The sequence below is a fragment of the Primulina huaijiensis genome, chromosome 10 (assembly GCF_012295235.1).
Source record: "Primulina huaijiensis isolate GDHJ02 chromosome 10, ASM1229523v2, whole genome shotgun sequence".
NCBI lineage: Eukaryota > Viridiplantae > Streptophyta > Magnoliopsida > Lamiales > Gesneriaceae > Primulina > Primulina huaijiensis.
The window spans coordinates 20666272-20686834 of record NC_133315.1 but is presented as its reverse complement, the minus strand read 5'-3'; the positions used below and the strand labels follow the sequence as shown (position 1 = coordinate 20686834).

The following is a 20563-nucleotide window of genomic DNA, read 5'->3' as shown; positions in this document are numbered from 1 at the left end:
TAATCCGCTGCTCCAGTAAAAATTTAAGGCCATAATGATCGGTGCGAACCACAAAAGAGTTGCCCCAAAAAATAAGGTCGCCAATGGCGCACCGCTTTAGCTAACCCAATCAACTCTTTCTCATATGCAGGAAGCTTTTTGTGTCGTTGTGGTAAGGGTTGGCTAAAGAAAGCAATGGGACGCCCATTTTGATGCAAAACTGCACCAATCCCAGTACCAGAAGCGTCGCACTCGACCACAAAGTGTGCTGAAAAATCCGGCAAAGCAAGAACAGGGGTTGTCATAACAGTTTTTAATAGGGCGAACGCACGAGAAGCCTCGTCGCTCCACTTAAAGGAGTTCTTCTTTAATAGCTGCGTAAGGGGAGCTGCGATGGTGCCATAATCCTTGAAGAATTTACGATAATAACCTGTGAGCCCCAAAAATCCTTGCAACCCCTTAACTGTGCTTGGGGCTGGCCATTGTGTGATTGCCTTAATCTTGTCCTCATCAACCTTGACACCCGTTTGATTAACGACGTGCCCTAGATAGGCCACCTCTTTTTTGGCAAAGATACACTTAGATCGCTTCAAGACAAATTGTTGTTGCCACAATATCGAAAAAACTGTGCGAATATGACATAAGTGGTCGTCCCATGTTGGGCTGTAGATCAAGATATCATCAAAGAAAACCAAAATAAATTGCCTCAAATATCGTCCAAATACCGAGTTCACGATTGATTGGAAGGTAGAAGGGGCGTTGGTAAGGCCAAAGGGCGTTACGAAAAACTCAAAGTGGCCTTGGTGGGTGCGGAAGGCCACCATGTGCACGCAACTAGGATCCATAAGAATCTGGTGGTATCTGGCCCACAAATCCAGCTTTGAAAAATATTTCGCACCATGAAGCTCCCCCAAAAGCTCGTCTATGACCAGGATCGGGAATTTATCCTTGATAGTTTTTGCATTAAGAGCCCGATAGTCGACACAAAACCTCCAAGTGTCGTCACTTTTTTTCACTTGAAGTACTGGGGATGAGAATGGCGAATTGTTGGGCCGAATGAGACCCTTCTCGAGTATATCAGCGCATTGTCGCTCAATTTCATCTTTTTGTGCATGAGGATATCGATATAGGCGCACCACGACGGGATTGGCACCGTGTTCCAATATAATTTTGTAATTGGCGCTACGAGAAGGCGGAAGTCTCCCTGGTTCGGCAAAGATATCAGAAAATTCTTCCAAAATATGTGCTAACTGTCCCTAGGAGTCTTCTTTATTGTCACACAACGTAGATAAATGCAGGCTAGTTGTAGTGCCGCCTTTTTGTAAGCCGTATAATGCAATTGTTGTGCCCCCTTGCAAGAATCTCATCGACATATCCTTGAAGTTCCATGTGATAGGACCAAGTGTTTTGAGCCAATTCACGCCCAAGACTGCTCCTAATTCACCCAATGAGAAAATGAAAATTTCCACACAGAAGAAATGTCGCTTCAGTTGGATGTTTATGTTACGACAAACTCCAGTGCAAGATAATTTTTTCCACTGGCCCTTGTCACCCAAAGGGCTGCTGGATTCTCTATTGGCAACTTCAATTTATCGGCCAAGTTGGTGTCCAAGAAGCAGTGTGTGCTGCACGAATCTATGAGTACCAAGACCGGAACACCATTAATAGCACCTTTAATTTTCATGGTTTGCGCTTGTGAGGACCCCGAAATAGCGTGTATGGTCAGCCCCAAGTCGTGTGATTCCTCTGATTCACCTTGTTCTTCATCAGTTAATTCTAACCAAAATAATTTTTTGCATCGATGACCGGGGACATACATTTCATCACAGTTAAAACAGAGCCCCGTGATCGACGCTCCTCCATCTCCGCTCGATTCAATTTCTTAACAAGCGGCGGTGGACTCGGATTAACCCTTGGTTTGCGCGGTGCTTGACTTCCTTCTTTTCGCTCGAATAGGCGAGCGAGGCTCATTGCGCTTGCTAAATCCTTGGGCTGCTGGATTTCCACCTCTATTGCAATTTGCTCCCTTAACCCGCTGATGAATATTTCTACTTCTTGTTCGCTGGTGAGAGCACAGGCATGGGCAGCCAGTTCTTCGAATCGGCGCTGATATTCCCCTATGATTCCTGTTTGGCGTAACTTAGATAATTCTCCCAATTTATTGCTGCGGATCGTCGGGCCAAATCGGAGATTGCATTGGGTCTTGAACTCTTCCCACTGTAAGTTCGGCCTATCCCTTTCTAATTTGAGGAACCATACTTGCGCTTCTTCTTCTAGGTGGAAAGATGCTAACCCCACCTTTTCCTCTTCCGGTGTATGTTGATGTCGAAAAAAATGTTCGCACCGATGGATCCATCCCAACGGGTATCCACGGCCATTGTAACTAGGAAAATCTAGTTTTGAGTATTTTGGAATATACCTACGGCCTTCTCCCTCGTCGATGCGCTTCGAGTCCTCACGGCGCGGAATGCGCGAGTCCTTGTAGCTACTTTCCCCGCTGTCCCCTCCTGAATTTTCAGCACGTGTGTTTGCCAAGCTCAGTGAAAGTTCCTGCAATTGTGCGACCATCTCCTGCTGCCGTTGTTCGGTTGCACGTTTATCCTCCTGGTACATGTTCATGAATGCCGCAAATTGCTGTTGCAGATTGCTGATATCCCCCACAACGGCTGGCTCTGATACCAATATGTTACGTGCCTGCGTTTGGGATCGTGTTATTGGTCTTTGGACAGTGAAATCTTCTCGGTGGAAGTATGATTACTGACTTTTTGATTTACGCCCTTGACGACCTATCATTAGTTGAAGATTTGGGGCTCCAAAAAACAACAGAACCACCCGATCTTGTAAAATAAACTTTTATTGATAAGATTTTGGTAAGCATCTCTTGCCCCCCAAATCCCTAAATATACTAATGATGCAAACCCCCACAACAGAAAGAAAATCCTACCACATATCAAAGATATGCTGAAATCTCAAAAACAAGGAAATAATTATCTTTGCTAAGGAAAAAATCTTCTTGCTCCTCAACTTTTAACCCTAAATTTCCCATGTGTGAAACGTTGATATCTCTTGGGCTCGTCCTCCCCATTCTTGGGCTCGTTCTCCACGTTGTTGTCCACAGCCCTTTCTCGGCCCACTCATCTTCGCGGCTCGTGACAGACAACCTCCAGAATCAGAGGTATGTGGTACATAACAAAGGAGTAGTCACGAGACAACAGGTTCTTTAAAAAATAAAGGGAATACATATTCAGTCACAGTTGAAATAGAGAAGTTTGGCAACTTCCTGACAAGTGATTTGAAGTTCCATCTTGCATGGCTAAAGTATAAAAGGAAATGATTTTTAAAAAGGAAAGTTTAATAAATACCTCAAGGCCCAAAAACCTGCCGATGCACGCAAATAAGTGTAAAATACTACTGCTTCTCAAGTTGATAAAAGTTTTTGCTGCAGTCATACTTCTCTGGTTCAATGCTTCTTCACACTCTATTAAAGCCTTTGATGATATAATATTTTTTGATGAGTGAAGAATAATGCGACCATTTCTGCAAGCAACAGGGTAGAACATGAGCCTTTATTTTTATCAAGGAAAACACCACCAAAACCGTATCAATCAGGTTGAATAAATTAGTAGTCCTTCTAAGGATGTTTACAACATCACCTAGGGAAACAACACTGATAAGGGTGCTGAATAATAAATATTTAATTATTATCAATTAATTTAAGATCAGATAGGAAATCGATATTTGTTTGTATTTGAATTCTTAGGATTAGGATAACTAGTATCTAATTTATCCCTTAGATTAAGAGATTTATTTTGAGTAGAGTTCTATATAGTACAGTGTATTTTCCTTCATTTTCAATTAATTCAATGAAACATTCAGCGTTCTCAATAATTCTTCTTTCATAAAACTACATGGTATCAGAGACGGGAGAAACTCCATGACCAAATACGACATGGATTCACCGTCCACTTCTTCTAGTTCTGAGGCTACATCTTCGGTGGTACCCATCGCACCAGCAGGGGCTGAAACCTCTTCCATCCCAATAACGAACGACAAATTAAACGGAGAAAAACTTCCCACAATGGTCACAATTCATCCTCATATTCATTCGAGGAAAAGGGAAAGAGGATTTCGTCTCTGGCACAGCAACATGTCTTGAATCAACCGATCAGATTTTTAAGGCGTGGAACTCCGAGAATAATATGATTATGTCGGGGTTAATCAACTCAATGACGACAGAAATCGGTGAAAATTTCCTCTTATATCATACAGCGAGGGAGATATGTGATGCTGCTCGTGACACTTATTCTTCCAAAGACAACACTTTAGAGCTATTTGGAATTGAAAGCAACCTCCAAGATCTTCGACAAGGGGATTCCACTATCACGGCTTACTTCACCACCCTTACTCGACACTAGCAGCAACTCGACCTGTTTGAAATCTACCAGTGGAAATGCACAAACGTTGAAAAACGTCACCGGGCAATTGAGTTTTTAAATTTTTATTGGGTCTTCATAGCATGCTAGATGGCGTGCGGGGTCGAATTTTGGGGACCAAACCACCGTCCACTCTCTGTGCTGTGTTCTCGGTGGTCCGCCATGAAGAAAGCCCTAGGAAAGTAAGGTTGGGATCTCCGCCACCTATTTCCTACGCGAACACATCAGCCCTTCTGCCCATAAGCCATCGTTTCTGCATGTTGATAACTCTGATACTGTACAGTCTTCACAGCCCTTTTACGAAAACAGGAAATTCAAGCAAGGACGTTCTTGGCGTACAAAATGCCGAAATCCTAACCACACAATGGACACTTGTTGGAACATCCATGGCAAACCCGTGATGGGAATCCGGCTCGAGAAAGGAGAGCAAATGCTGCTGTAACCGAAAATCAATCCCTTGATCCCCAACCTTTCACTAAAGAGCAGCTTGACATACTCCAGAAACTGTTCAACCAAACTAATTTAGCACCAACCTCTTCAATTGTTGGTAATGTGGAACATCGAGGTAATTCTTCGTTTGCCTTAATTACACAGCATGAATTATCAAACAGTTGGATTGTTGACTCTGGTGCCTCGGACCACATGGTTGGAAATTTGGAATTTGTTACCCATTTCAGTCCTTGTAAGGATTCACATATAGTACGCATTGCAAATGGTACAAGCTCAACAAATGGCTGGTTATGGTTCAGTTCAACTAACTAGGATATTTCTCTACAATCTGTTTTATTTGTGTCAGATCTTGATTGTAATCTCTTATCAATGAATAAACTCAACCGCGACCTTGAACGAACGACCAAATTCCTTGTTGATTCTTGTGTTTTCCATAAATTTGCATCGGGAAAGATGATTGGCAGTGCTGACCTTTGTGCCGGATTGTATCTCCTGAAGATGAATGTTCCCAAGAGAAACCTGAGCAATAATCTTTCCACACCTATAATCTCTTATTCTATTTCGACCTTGAATTCAAATAAGGATAGTGATATTTTGTTATGGCACTATTGTCTAAGGCATCCGAATTTTTTTCCCTTGCCAAATTGTTTCCATTTTGTTCAATAATAAGAATTATAATCCATTCCAATGAGATATTTGCCAATTGTCCAAGCTTCATGTTCCACTTTCACACCATAACATTACAAACCATCAAAACATAGTGATATTTGGGGCCCCTCCAATGTGACAAATATTAATGAAACACGTTGGTTCATATTTTTTGTCCATGATCCCCACGCGTCTATCTAGGGCTTTTCTAATGCAAGATAAATAAGAAACTTCCCATATTTTCAAACAATTCCACACCATGATTCAAAATCCATTCTATACCAAAATTAAGATTTTACTAACAGATAGAGCACGTGATTATTTCAATTCAGTTTTGAGAGTATACCTGCAATCCCAAGGGATTATTCACCAAAGTTGGTGTGTTGATACTCCCCAACAGAAAGGTGTAAGGAAAACCGTCATCTCTTGGAAGTTGCCCGATCCTTGTTCACAAAAAAGTTCCTAAGTGCCATTGGGGGATGTCATTCTCTCAACCACTTATCTCATCAATTGAATGCCCTCACGAGCCCTAAATTTCTAGATCCTTATCCAAACTTTCCTTAAATGTTTCCCCAACTCACACCTAGTTCATGATATCCCACTCAAGTGTTCGGATGCCCCTCATTCATTCACATCCATTCCCATAACCGCAACAAACTTGAGTCTCAGGCCTTCCAATGCATCTTCCTTGGGTAATCTCAATACCAGAAAGATTATAAATGTTATTCCCCCACCTTAAAGAAGTTGTACACATCCATGGATGCCACATTCTTCGAAAATTATACCTTTTACCCCAATTCTTCGCTTCAGGGGGAGAAGTCCAATGTAGAATCGAAAAATTGGGATTCCATATGTTTGCACAAAATTTGGATGTTGCGGGCGTGTCGGATGCTAAAAGCACCAACTTGAATGAAAAATAATAAAATCTAACTTTTAACTATGAATTCTAAATTCGATCGTTAGTTCTAATCTCTTAAACTAATATGCCCTAAAAACAATCTACCGACCACAGGGGTACGCCATCCAAATCCAGAGGAGCAAAGCTCAAAAGAAAGAAAGTTCGAGTTTGTTTATCGTAGGAAACATTTGAAAGCACATAATGAATCAGTTTACTCGAGAGAGGGAGAAGCTCCAAAAAATACATTCATCAAAGAAGGCTTAGAGACACTAGATGGTGATGACGGAAAATGGGAGGACCTACTAAAAATATGGGTAATGAACGATCTCTCAGACGAAGGTTGCGAATCCAGTGAAGTTGAGAGTCATATTTCACTAACTTCAGACAAATCGACACAGAAATCACTGGAACTCGAAGATTTGGGGGACTTTTTTGAATCATCTCCGAGTAAGGTTTGCAATGTACCCAATCTTTCTTATCTTGATCAATCTTCTTTCTATTCTCTTCCTTTGTCAGTCTCAACTGTGGGGTTCGTTGGAGGGGTAGAGAATAGGGGTGGGGTGGGGAGTAAACCGGTGGTTGAGGAGTCGGGTATGTCGGGGAACAACTTTTTACGGCTTCAATATGGGACGGAAGCAGAAAGGGGAAGTGTGGGCCTAGAGATGCTGAAGGATGAGTGGGCAACTGAAAATGAGTGTTTAGTTAAGATAGGTGTAGAGAAAATGGAGTTCTCGAATGGTAAAAAAGATACGAAGGATGGTAGAGAGGGATAAGTTTCAGTACAGGTAGATTCTGAGGGTGGCTAAAGTGAATCGATGAAATTTTTTTTATAGAACATTAAGGGTGGAGGTTCAGCTAGGCGTAGGAGATTGATACGTGTCGTCCTTGTCAAAGAAAGGCCAGATTTAGCTGTGTTGCAGGAAATCAAAAGAGAGGTGGTGGATAGGAGTTTTATTGCTAGTGTATGGAAATCGCGGTTTGTGGAGTGGGTTAGTGCACCTGCAGCTGGTCAGTCGGGAGGAATTTTGATTATGTGGGATCCAAAGATGATTTCGGTTAAGGATAACTTGATTGGGGAATTTTCGGTTTCAGTTCATATTCAAAAGGATGACATCAAAGATTGGTGGTTTACGGCGGTCTATGATCCATGCAAACCAAGAGTGAGAAATAACTTCTGGGGTGAATTGGCCGGATTGAGGGTTTTATGTGGAGATAGATGGTGTTTGGGGGGAGATTTTAATGTTGTGACATCATTAAGCGAGAAAATGAATAGTCGATCACATACTTCAAGCATGCGTTGTTTCGATACATTGATACGGGAATTGGAGTTGTGCGATCCACTTAGAAAGTTCACGTGGTCGAATTTAAGAAACTCACCCATATGCTACGGATTGAACAGATTCTTGTTCACGGCGGGATGGACTGAAATTTATCCATTTTATAGACAAACAATCTTGCCAAGAATCACCTCATATCATTTTTCAGTAGTCTTGGATTTGGAAAAAAGCAAGTGGGGACCTACGCCTTTTAGGTTCGAGAATGTGTGGTTGAGGGACAAAAGCTTTAAAAAATTGGCCCTACCGTGGTGGAATAAGGAGGAGATCCAAGGATGGAAGGGATATAGATTTATAATGAAACTCAAGGCAATGAAGGGTGACAATAGAAGATGGAATGAAGAGGTTTATCGGATGGTGGAGATGAAATCAGCAGAGTTAAGAGGTAAAATCAGCAAACTGGATGAATTAGAGAGTGAGGGTCGGGGGATCGGAATAAGTATCTAGTGAAAGGGAAAAAGCCAAATGGTTGTTAAAAGAGTTAATATGTCTAAAGAATCAAATCAAAAATAAAAAAAGTAAGGTCAAATGGATTAAAGAAGGGGATCACAATACAAATTTTTTCCACTCGCTTTTAAATCAACGGAGGAGTAAGGCAAATACTTGATTGTTGCCTTATTGTGAATGAAGTTGTGGAAGAATATCGACAAAAGAAATTAAAAAGATGGGTGCTCAAAATTGATTTGGAAAAGGCGTATGACAACGTAGACTGGCGATTTTTAGATTTCGTGTTGGAAAAAAATGGATTCGGTGAGAGATGGAGAAAGTGGATCAGGGGATGTGTTTCTAATGTGTCTTTCTCGATCTTTATTAATGGAAATCCGCAAGGAAAGTTAAAAGGGGAGAGAGGTCTCAGACAGGGGGATCCAATATCACCGTTCTTATTCAACTTAGTCGTCGATGGGTTGGGGAGAATGGTGGACAAGGCAAGGGCAGATCATGAGGTCATGGGACTCGAAGTAGGGAAAGAAAAAATTGAAATGACGCATTTACAGTTTGCGGATGATATTCTGTTTTTCGCGGAATCAGAAAACGACGTGTTGGCAATACTTAACATTATAAAATTGTTTGGCAACAACTCTGGGTTGAAAATAAATTTGGGCAAAAGTGTTGTGCTTGGATTGAATTGTTCGGAAAAGGAAAGTAGATGATTTGGCAGCAAGTGTTCGGTGCAAAAAAGAAAGTTGGCCTACTAAATATCTTGGGCTACCACTGGGAGGTAATCCAACTAAGATGGATTTCTAGGAACCTGTGCTCTCGAAAATGTCAAAGAAATTAGCAAGTTGGAAAAAATCATTTCTATCGAGAGGAGGCCGTCTCACTTTGATAAAGGCCGTGCTTTGTGCATTGCCATCCTATTTCATGTCCCTTTTCAAAGTGCCAATAAAGGTTGCCGGTAAAATGGAAAAAATGATGCGAGATTTTTTGTGGGATGGTAGTGACGGGGAAAACCATTGCCATGTCGTCGGATGGAAACAAGTTTGTAAACCAAAGGAAAAAGGAGGGTTGGGATTCGGGAATGTTTGTCTAAGGAACAAGGCTCTTCTTGGCAAATGGTGGTGGAAAAGTTTAGTGGAAAGGGGATCGTTGTGGAAAAAAATTATTCAGAGTTTATATGGGATACAGGAAAACAAGTGGGATTTGGGGTTGGCGGAGAAGGCAACATTTAGAAGTCCTTGGAAGTGTATTTCTCGGTCTTACCAGGCTTTTCATCAACTTATCAGGGGGGTGCCAAAACAAGGGAATATCATTCGTTTTTTGGAGGATGTCTGGGAGGGAGATAACTCGTTTAAAATAAGATTTCCATCTTTGTTTCGTATTTGTATTTCTACCAATAAACCGATTAGTCATTAAATTGATGTTGTCAATAGTGCGGGTAATATTTCTACCATTTGGGATGTCAGATTTAGAAGAGATCTTAGCGAGGATGAGTTTCTTGAGTTCAATAACTTGTTTCGAGTCTTAGAAAGTGTCAGATTAGAGATGGGTACTGAGGATGTTAGAGTTTGGAGGGGGACCTTTCAGGTTTGTTCTCTTTTAGATCTTTTTATTGCTCTTTTTTCCCTATTTCCATCTTTCCATTATTCGACTTCTTTAATACCATTTGGAAAGTTCATGTCCCAAAAAAGATTAAGATTTTCTCGTGGATCGTGGCCTTGGGGAAGCTGCCTACGTGTGATTCAGTGCAAAGAAGGTGGAAGAATTGTGCTTTAAGACCGCAGTGGTGTTGCTTGTGTCGAGAGCACGAGGAGAATCAAGATCATAATCATATACTTCTACACTGCTCCTTCACCACAATGATTTGGATTAGAGTTTGCAACGAGCTGGGAATACAATGGGTTATGCCAAGGCATGCTAAAGATCTCTTTCATCTCAATTCAGGGTGCATTTTCAACAAGAAATACTGTGAATTCTGGTACATGATCATTCACGGCATATTTTGGTCCATTTGGTTAGAGAGAAATCGCAGAATCTTTGAAGACGAATCGGACTCTGTTGACCAAGTATGGGAAAACATCAAATTTAGAGTCGCATCTTGGACAACTACATTACAAAAGTTCAACAATTTATGCATTTCAGATTTAGTGAGGGACTTGAAATTTATTTGGTCATGAAAACTTTGTCCCATTGTAATTCTGGTGTATTTTAAGGTTAATGTTTGCTGTAATGCTGTCGTGGAATGCTCATCCACGTACAAATTGTACTGTCCAAGTATTATAATGAAATTAGTTTTCTACCAAAAAAAAAATGATGAAATTGTCTCCATTATTTTGACATTCTTTAAGGAGTTGTATAGTTTGTCAGACTCGAAAAATTGGGGCATTGAAGGAGTGGGGTGGTGCCCCATTGATGGAGAATTGAGTCGAGAGTTAGAAAAACAGTTCTCGGAAGATGAGGTCAAGAAAGCAGTTTTTCAGTGTGATGGTTGTAAGAGCCTCGGGGCCGACGGTTTTACTTTGGCATTTTTTCAAGAGTGCTGGGATATAGTCAAAGGTGATTTAATGAAGGTTTTCGATGAGTTCTTTCAGACCGTAATCATAAATAGTGTTACCAACGAAACATTATATGTTTGATACGAAAGAAAAATGAATCGATCAAAGTGAAGGATTTCAGACCGATTAGCCTCACAAGAAGTTTGTATAAGATAATAGCAAAAGTTTTAACTGCAAGGATTAAATGTGATAGCATATACAATATCCGAATCTCAGAATGCTTTCGTTGAGGGAAGACAAATACTCGATTGTGGTCTTATAGCGAATGAACTACTTGAAGAGGGAAGGAGAAAGAAGAAGAAAAGATAGGTATTGAAGGTGGATTTCGAAAAGGCTTATGACAATGTGAATTATGATTTTTTGGATTTTGTTTATGATTTTTTGGATTTTGTTTTGATGAAAAAAGGGTTTGGAGGGAGATGGAGAAGATGGATCAAAAGATGTGTGTCAAATGTATCATTTTCTGTTATGATTAACGGGAGGCCAAGTGGTAAATTTAAAGTGTGTATAAAGGGCTTAGACAAGGAGATCTGTTGTCTCTTTTTTTGTTCAATTTGGTAATGGACGTGTTGGGGAGATTGATAGATAAAGCCAAGGAAGGGAATTTTATAAGGGGGATCGAGGTTGGTAGAGACACGATAGAAATATCTCACATTCAGTTTGCGGACGATACACTTTTCTTTGCGAGGAATGAGGACCATATCAGATTTCTGGTACAAGTTGTGATATCTTTTTGCGAAATGTCTGGATTAAAAATCAATTGGGAGAAGAGTGCTTTGTTGGGTATCCACTATGAACAAAAAGAAGTTGAACTGTTAGCACAACAAATTGGATGTGATAAGGATATTTGGCCTATTAACTATTTGGGTGTGCCTTTAGGTGGAAATCCGTTACAAGCTTCGTTCTGGACCCCATTGTGTCTAAGATGTCGAAAAAATTGGCAAGTTGGAAAAAAGTTTTTTTGTCAAGTGGGAGAAGATTAACCTTGATAACATTGGTTTAAATGCAATCCCGATATATTACTTGTCTCTTTTTAGGGTGCCTAAAGGTATAGCCGAAGTGATGGAGAAATTTTCAAGGAATTTTTTATGGGACGGAGCGGATGGAGATGTGCATAGTCACTTGGTTGCGTGGGAACATGCGTGCAAACCTAAGAAACAAGGCGGATTGGGTGTTGGGAATATTATTTTGAGAAACAAGGCTATGTCGGGGAAGTGGTGGTGGAGATTTTACGAGAAAAATGGGACGTTGTGGAAGAAGATCATTGTAAGTAAATATAGGTTACAAGAGAATGGGTGGGATGCGAGTTTAGCAGGAAATGTGACGTTCAGGTGCCCATGGAAGTTTATTTCCCGACTATACCCGATTTTTCAGCAGCTAGTTACGCTTAAGGTGAGAGGAGGTAACAAGGCTAGATTTTGGGAAGATAGGTGGTGGGGGGATTTTTTTTTAAAGAACTTTTCCCGGCATTATTTCAATTTTCAGCGGTTCACAATTTGCCTATATCACACTTTGTTAAATTTGACAATTCCACGTCTTCTCAATCAAGTGATTTTCATTTTATAAGGACTGTGAGAGATGACAAGCTTTTTCAGTTTTCTGGGTTATTATGAGTGTTAGTGAGGACTGGGTAGGTTGAAGGGGTAGATGATTATCGTGTGTGGAGTGGGGATTCTTCTGGTATTTTCTCAGTCAAATCTTTCTTTTGAGTCTTTTTTCCCCTCAGTCGCTCCCCCGTATTTCCTCTTTTCCATGTTATTTGGAAGGTTCCGGTTCCAAAAAAGATTCAGGTATTCTCGTGGATAGCGACTCAGGGTAAGCTGCCGACCTCGGAGATGATGCAAAAAAGGTGGCCCTCAATTGCCATGCGCCCAAATTAGTGTGTTGTGCAGAAATGAAACGGAAACTCTGGATCATATGCTCATCCATTGCCCATTCATGATCGGATTGTGGACTAGAGATTTGCAAGAGCTGGGACTGGTGTGGGTGATGCCGAAGTCAACAAAGGATTTATTCGCAATGGACCTAGGACAACTAACGGGTACGAGGGGAAGAATTTTTTGGCAAGTGGTGGTTCAAGGCATATGCTGGACAGTATGTTTGGAAAGAAATCAAAGAATTTTTGAAGATAAGGAAGGCACTAGAGAACAGTGTTGTGATAAAATCAAGATCAAAGTTGCTATGTGGATCGACCACTCATGATGACTTTAAGAACGTCTCGATCTTAAATATTTTGCGAGATTGGGCTTAGTGTATCATTGATACAACATTGAAATTATGTAACTATTGAAAATGGACCACTAGTCCACTGATGTACTTATTTCATATCATATTATTAATAAAATATCGTTTCTTATAAAAAAAATTGGAAAATGATGAAATAAATCCCCAACATAATTCTGAATTAAAAAACAGTAGGAATTCACCAAATTCTACAAATTATAATAAACTTGACGAAAGAAACTAGAATAAAGATGCTGGAAAACTAAAAATCCTAAAAAAATTCTAGGTTGAATTTTGCAGAGTTTTTGCATATTTGTCCTTTGAATGTCTGTGTATTTTGTTGTTCTGCCGATGAATTCTTTTTCTTCCAAGTTATAGGCAGTTTCCCCACTCTTCCCATGATCCACGATCTTGCCCACGATTTTGTCGACATTCTTCTCCAGCTTGGCCGACTTAATCAAACTGATGGACATCTTTGTTTTTCTCTGTTAATTTAAATAATTGGGCTTGGGCAATTAATTGGGCCCAATTTATTTTTTGGTGCAAAAACCATCACAACATATCTCGAGCCAGCCGTACTCCATACTGAACCAGAAATAATGCCTAATCTCGTGACCAAAGTACATTGGCATCGCACTCAACACTGATGCTATCAATGTTAGACGACCCCCCTTGATAAGAACGCTTTTTCCAGCTTGCTAGTTTCTTATACATCTTGGAAACCACGGGTTCCCAAAAACCAAAGTCCTAGGCAACGGTGCCCTGAGATATTTAATTGGCCACTTCTCTTTTTCACACCCAATCTCTGAATCCAAAACTTCGACCTCCACTTCGGAACAATTTAATCCCAACAAAACGCTTTTTTCCGGGTTAATCTTCAATCTCGATTTCTGACTGAAAGAGATGAGTATCTCACCAAACCACGCAAATGCCCCTCAGATTGGACAAAAAACAAAGTGTCATTCGCAAATTGGATGTGAGAGATCTCTATTTTCTCTCTCCAACTTCCAACATCCTTACTTCATTCACAACCTTAGCCCTTTCTACCAATCGGCCCAATCCATCGATCACAAGATTAAAAAAGAAAGGGGATATTGGATCCCCTTGCCTAAGACCTCGCTCCCTTTTTATTCTGCCCCGTGGAAGGGGCCTTCCATTAATAAAAACCAAAAAAGAGACATTCGATACATAACCCTAAATCCATTTTCACCATCTATCACCAAATCTTTTCTTTTGAATCACGAAGTCCAGAAATCTCCAGTCCACGTTATCATATGCCTTTTCCAAATCAACTTTAAGCACCCACCCTTTCATCTTTTTTTGTCTACATTCCTCTAATATTTCATCTGCGATAAGACAACAATATAAAATCTGTCTCCCTTGAATAAATGCACACTGATTTTCCGCTATTGTATCGCTCAATACTTTCTTCAACCTGTTAGTTAAGACTTTAGCCAAGATCTTATACATGCTCGTTATCACACTAATTTGTCTAAAGTCTTTAACCTTGACCGCATCTTGTTTCTTCGGGATCAAACAAATGTAAGTTTCATTGGTAATACTGTTAACAATGCCTCCTTCGAAGAATTCGGCAAACACCTTCATTAAATCTGCTTCGACCGTATCACAACAGTTTTGATAGAAAGCCAAGGTAATCCCGTCCGGTCCTGGAGCTTTCGATCTATCGGTTTCATACACTGCTTTTTAAATATCATCCTCAGAAAACGGGATCTCCAACTCCTCTGCTTCCAGCCTATCTAAAGGCTCCACTCCAACCCGTCGAACCACCCCCCATCACCATCTGATTTCCTAAAAAGATTCATGTAAAAAAAGATAATGGTCTCTTCAATCTCGCTCTCCTCCATAACCACAAACCCATCCTCCAATTCCACTTTATCTATCAGTGATCTATTCTTTCGATCATTCAGTAAGGCATGGAAAAATTTGGAATTCTAATCCCCTTCCCTCAACCATCTCACTTTAGATTTTTGACTTTCCATTTGTATTCTTCTAAATGATATTACTTCCAATTCACACATCGCCCCCTTCTTTCGTCATTAAGAAAATCCGACCAATTTCCCCCAGCCTCTATATCATCCAACTGTTTAATTTTGTTTACCAACTCCGTGTATTTCACACCCACGTCTCCAAAGACCTCTTTATTCCATTTGGAAACCTCAACTTTTAATCCTTTTAATTCTTGGGATTAGGACTAGAATCTGATTTATCCCTTGGATTAAGAGATTAAGTTTGTTTAGAGTTCTATAAAGTACAGTGTATTTTCCTTCATTTTCAATTAATTCAATGAAACATTCAGCGTTCTTCTTTCCTAAGACTACAAAGGGCATACTCAACAGCGAAAATAGGAATGAAGACCGATATGAAGAATGAAGACCATAAACATCTTAATCACTCCAACACATTTTCAAACCAAACTTCAAATCCAAATGACATATTTTCTACTGTAGAAAGAGGATAATTGGTAGGAATGTATAAGTTGATTGTTCTAGATGAAGTCTCTATTCAGCAGTAAGGCTCTTCAAATTGTGGCTCCATGATGTTCAGCCAATGAAAAGATACTACTCTCCATTAGTGATTGATTCAATCAACAGCTCATATAATGGGATAGAACATATTGCAGTGCAAAAGCACTAGACATCAAAAGACATGAGAGCAGTAAGAACTGAATCCAAAGTTGTGGTGGTGTGACAAGGATCAATAGCTCGAAATCGAACTCATCAATTCAAGATATTTTTTATTGGAATAAACTTTCTATGGTGTAACCAGAATATTAAACCTCAAAAGATTTTTTTTTATAGAAAACTAAATTTATTATAATAATATGACGGTACACCATTACCGCGGATAAGAAATCCGCAGTTACATTACAAGAATTTAAATGTGCCCAATGCTAAATTACAACATCATCCCAAATTCTATGACTTAATAGCAATATTATCACACGCAAATTAATTTCCAGCCCCTAACCAACTCCGAGATCCCAAGATGACTGTACTCTTTCAAGTTTGTTGACCAAGCTGCAATTCTGAATTTCACTTTGTCCCATACTTGATCGGCAGAATCCGCAACATCATCAAATATTCTTTTGTTCATTTCCAACCACAGGGGCCAAAATACGTATTGTATTATCAAGTACCAGAAATTTCCGAGCTTTTTGTGAATGTGTACTTCGATTTCCGAAAAGAAAAGATCTCTCGCTTGTCTCGGAGCGACCCACTGAATGCCCATCTCTTGTAAAACTCTGTACCAAATACCCATAGAAAATGAGCAATGCATAAGCAAATGATCCTGATTCTCTTCATTTTTTCTGCATAAGCAACACCACTGCGGGCTCAAAAAACAATTCTTCCTCCTTCTTTGCACGAAGTCGCACGTAGGAAGCTTTCCCAAGGCCACGATCCACGAGAAAATTTTAATCCTTTGTGGGACTTGTATTTTCCAGATACTATTAAAACAAGTGGTAGAATGTGAATTGGAGAAACTGAAGAAAGAATTATAAAAGGAACTAACAGAAAACAACCCCGAAGGATCTCCCAACCAGACTCTATAATCCTCAATTCCCATCTGCAATCTAACGCTCTGTAAGACACCCAGCAGAATGATAAATTCCCCAAACTCACCCTCCGTAAGATCTCTTCTGAACCGGACATCCCAAACGATAGATTCACTACCCCCAGTATTGACAGCTGCTATGAAATGACTGATAGGTTTATTGACAGAAACCGAAATACGAAATAAAGAAGGAAATCTAATTCTAAAAGAGTCCTCTCCCTCCCAAATATCCTCCCAAAAACGAATTAGATTACCCTGCTTAGGCACCACCCTAACAAGTTGATGGAAAGCCTGGTAAGATCTAGAGATGAACTTCCAAGGACTTCTGAAAGTCATTGTCTCCGCCAACCCCAAATACCATCCATTTTCTTGTATCCCATAGATGCTCTTGATAATTTTCTTCCACATCGACCCCCTTTCCACTGATCCTCTCCACCACCATTTCCCAAGCAATGCCTTATTTCTGAGACATATATCCCCCAATCCTAGACCGCCTTTTTCCTTCGGTTTACACACTTGCTTCCATCCGACCACATGACAATGTTTCTCTCCGTCATCTCCATCCCAAAAAAAGTCCCTCATCAATTTCTCCATCATTGTAGCCACCTTAATTGGAACTTTGAAAAGTGACATGTAATAGGATGGCATTGCACAAAGCACGGCTTTAATCAAAATGAATCGCCCTCCCCTCGATAGGAATGCTTTTTTCCAACTTGCTAATTTCTTGTACATTTTTGATAGAACAGGTACCCAGAATTCCATTTTTGTGGGATTACCTCCCAATGGAACCCCGAGATACTTAATAGGCCAACTCTCCTTGTTGCACCCGGAAGACATCGCCAACTCATTAACTTCCTCATCCGAGCAATTCAATCCCAACACCAAACTTTTCCCCAAATTGATTTTCAACCGAGAAATACGGATTGACGGTCCTGGTTCCTTTCTTCAGAATCCTACAGCTCAGATACCATGTAGAAGTGGAGAACATAGGAGAAGTGTTTATAATTCATTTGTTTTTTATTGACTCAAAAAAGTGAATGATACAAGTCTTCAGATTGGGAGGTGAAGTGGTGAACTTCAGGTTAAAAGAAAATTGGAATCCGCCGCAATTAACAAATTCTCAACAACGTCCAACTTAATCACATTTATTGATAGCTTATGAATATATTAATATAATTACTTCTAAAATAACCAACCAAGCTTTAAATTAAACTCCAAACCAAGCCAAACACAACAAGAAAATCTCTATCACAGTAAATTACATCTCTATCACTGTAAATTCAAAATTAACTGTGGAAAAAATTCACCGAAAAGGACAACATAAGATTACAGTCCATAAAAAATTATCATCTAAATTCTAAAATTCTAAGAAGAAAATATCACATGGCAAGATGTTTGGTTAACAATGTTTTAAAAGAGAAAAGTTCACATATAATGATATAACTTCGAGGGCAGAAATACAAAACCTTATATTTATTCCAAGAGTGAAATATGAAGAACCATAAGCACGCACACGAAGAACTTCTGGGCCATCATGCATTCGCATATCAGACGCTTTATTTTGCTGTCAACCAAAGATAAAATCATGTTCCAGTATTCATAACAATAAAGATATGTCAAATACACAAAATCAATAACACAGCAAACAGAAAAACAGGAATGTCGCCAAACATAAACATTTTCTGTCTGAATTCGACATGATAGAGCACACACACAGAAAATACGCGAGAGGAAACTCACGTTATCTTTAATAGATGACAATAAGTAAATTGACTATTGTTCAAAAAACATAAATCAATATTTTTAAAATACATAAAACATGTATGAGCTACCACTTGACACTAAACTTCATAACATAATCCTGAAAATATATTTTAAATGTTGCAACAAGAGAACTTATATTATAAAACGATGCTGCAACAAGAGAACTTATATTAAAACTAATAGATTTGTCGAGAAACTTATGCACTAACCAGATATATCACATAAATGTGTTGCAAATCATAGTGACACTAAGATAAGATAGGTTCAACGGTTTAAACATCAGCTCATGTAAATTGCAGTAATTTATCACTTCAAGGATAATGGTCCTTCGGTCATAATTAATTCCAAACATACGAGTCCTCTTGCATGCAAAAAAGTGATTAAAAAAACATTGACAACTCAACTTATTATACAGATATATTTCGATCAGAAAATATTTTGCTTGTAAAAAAATAAGGGAAGAAAAAAATATATTACCTTTTCATAGTTGATTTGATTTTTATTCACATGATATTGAAGTTGGACATCACCTGGAGTTTGATTGATCCCGTTATCCTTATCTAGTTCCTTAAATATCTCAAGCAAACGAGTATATATATTACAATCAATAGCCCTAAGCAGCAACATCTCGACATCAATGCAACTTTGATCAAGAGAAAAATCTGCCTCCTTGCCAGTTAGAGGATCAATCACAAATACACTATGCAAACACTTTATCTGCAAATCAGGACCAGGTTCGATTTTGAAGAATGGGCATGTTCCGGTATCAGATGTTCCAGAGTTTTTATCAGGATCTAACCAGTATATAACTTTCAAGCCAGGAGTGCGTAAAACAGACGAATCAGCTTCTCCATCAAAATTAATCTGCGAGGAGGTGGCACTCCCTCCCTGTCCAAAAGTACCATCAGATATGAGCTCAAAGCGAATTGCATCTTTCCATCGGCCTTGCCGAAGTGCTTGCACTTGCCTTATAACAGTGTCCATAACAAGAGTAACACAGAGCTCATGAAGAATCGAATATAACGTCAAGAATGGATTTTCTGTTGCAGCCATTCTGCGTTCCAAATCAGCTCCAAGGGCATGCCGTCGTGATTCTTCCAGCTTCACAACCCCGCTTCTCTCGCCAACAAGAAGCTCCAATTGTAAAATCCTCCACATTGACAAGTGCCCCCGATAACCAAGCGTTACAAGGACTTTAAATTCACCATCAACACAAAACAAGGCAACACCATCAGAGACGTTGACTGTAGTAATTTCTTTAGGAACTGAAATCTCTAACAACTTAGACCGGACAAGCATATCAAGCTTCTTCAATGTTGGAGCTTGCTGATCCTCGTTCAATGTGCTCTGAGTACCCATATCTTCTACACATTTTGGTAAACGCTGATAAGTTCCACTGAGAAGAACCTCAGTGGCAGAGGGTATATCATAAATTGGAGCACGAGCTTGTTGAAGCCCCTCATGCATGAAAAACAGTGAATCAGCAGCTTGAGTGAAGCAAGTATCATGACTTGATAGAGTTGATGCAAGTTGTTGACAATATTGTATCAAAGGAATCTGAATTGAACAGAAGGAACAAATACATGAAAAGTTTTTTCAAGATACCTTTGAACTGATCGGAAAAAGAAAAGATCGGTAAGCAAATTTACATTTTAAAAAAGGCATGGCAATTCAAGAATGTGTCACAAGAAGAGTCCGGAAAACCTAAGATCAGATGACCATATAGCACTGCTAGTAAAGAGTGGTCACCACTAATTAAGGATTTTATTTTTAATTGCTCAAGTTTCATATCAGTAAAAGAATAAGTGGACTACAAGCAAAAAAGATGTAAAGGTTACGAACCAAGTGAGCAAAATCCCAAGAAAAATCAGGTACTTCATATGATTTAAGTGCACCTTGAGTAGCCACCAAAGTCTCCTTGGTGTGTTACATATAAAATTCTAAAAATCCCCACAACTTTTATGTCTTTGGCCAAAAAGGCATCCCTTATGTACGTTTCCATCATTGTGGCACTTATCCATTTCAACAACTCCCTTGCCTTGCTTTAAGATTAAGATAATTTCTTCATCTCCTAATTCCAAATTGATAATTAGAAGGAATTTTTAATATCAACTGGTTTAATTTAATCTCATTTTTCTTTTATTTTATTTTTATTTATCTATTTATGTATCAATTCAATATTAAATATAATTACATCAATCATATTCTTTTTTTTTTTATCAGAAACTAAATTTCATTGAAAAAGTTTAGTAGTAGGATTACATCAAT

The 20563-nt window shown here is 39.3% G+C and overlaps 1 protein-coding gene across 1 annotated transcript in view; it reads right to left on the bottom strand.

Moving 5' to 3' along the window:
- LOC140986308 (mediator of RNA polymerase II transcription subunit 14-like) overlaps positions 1-20563 on the bottom strand; it is a 36872-nt gene that overhangs the window by 11027 nt on the left and 5282 nt on the right. The window contains exons 2-4 of the mRNA XM_073454469.1: positions 18773-19852; positions 17998-18095; positions 3342-3516 (exon numbers count right to left, since the gene is read on the bottom strand). Of these exons, the coding sequence (XP_073310570.1) occupies positions 3342-3516; positions 17998-18095; positions 18773-19852 (1353 nt within the window). The remainder of the gene's footprint in view (positions 1-3341; positions 3517-17997; positions 18096-18772; positions 19853-20563) is intronic.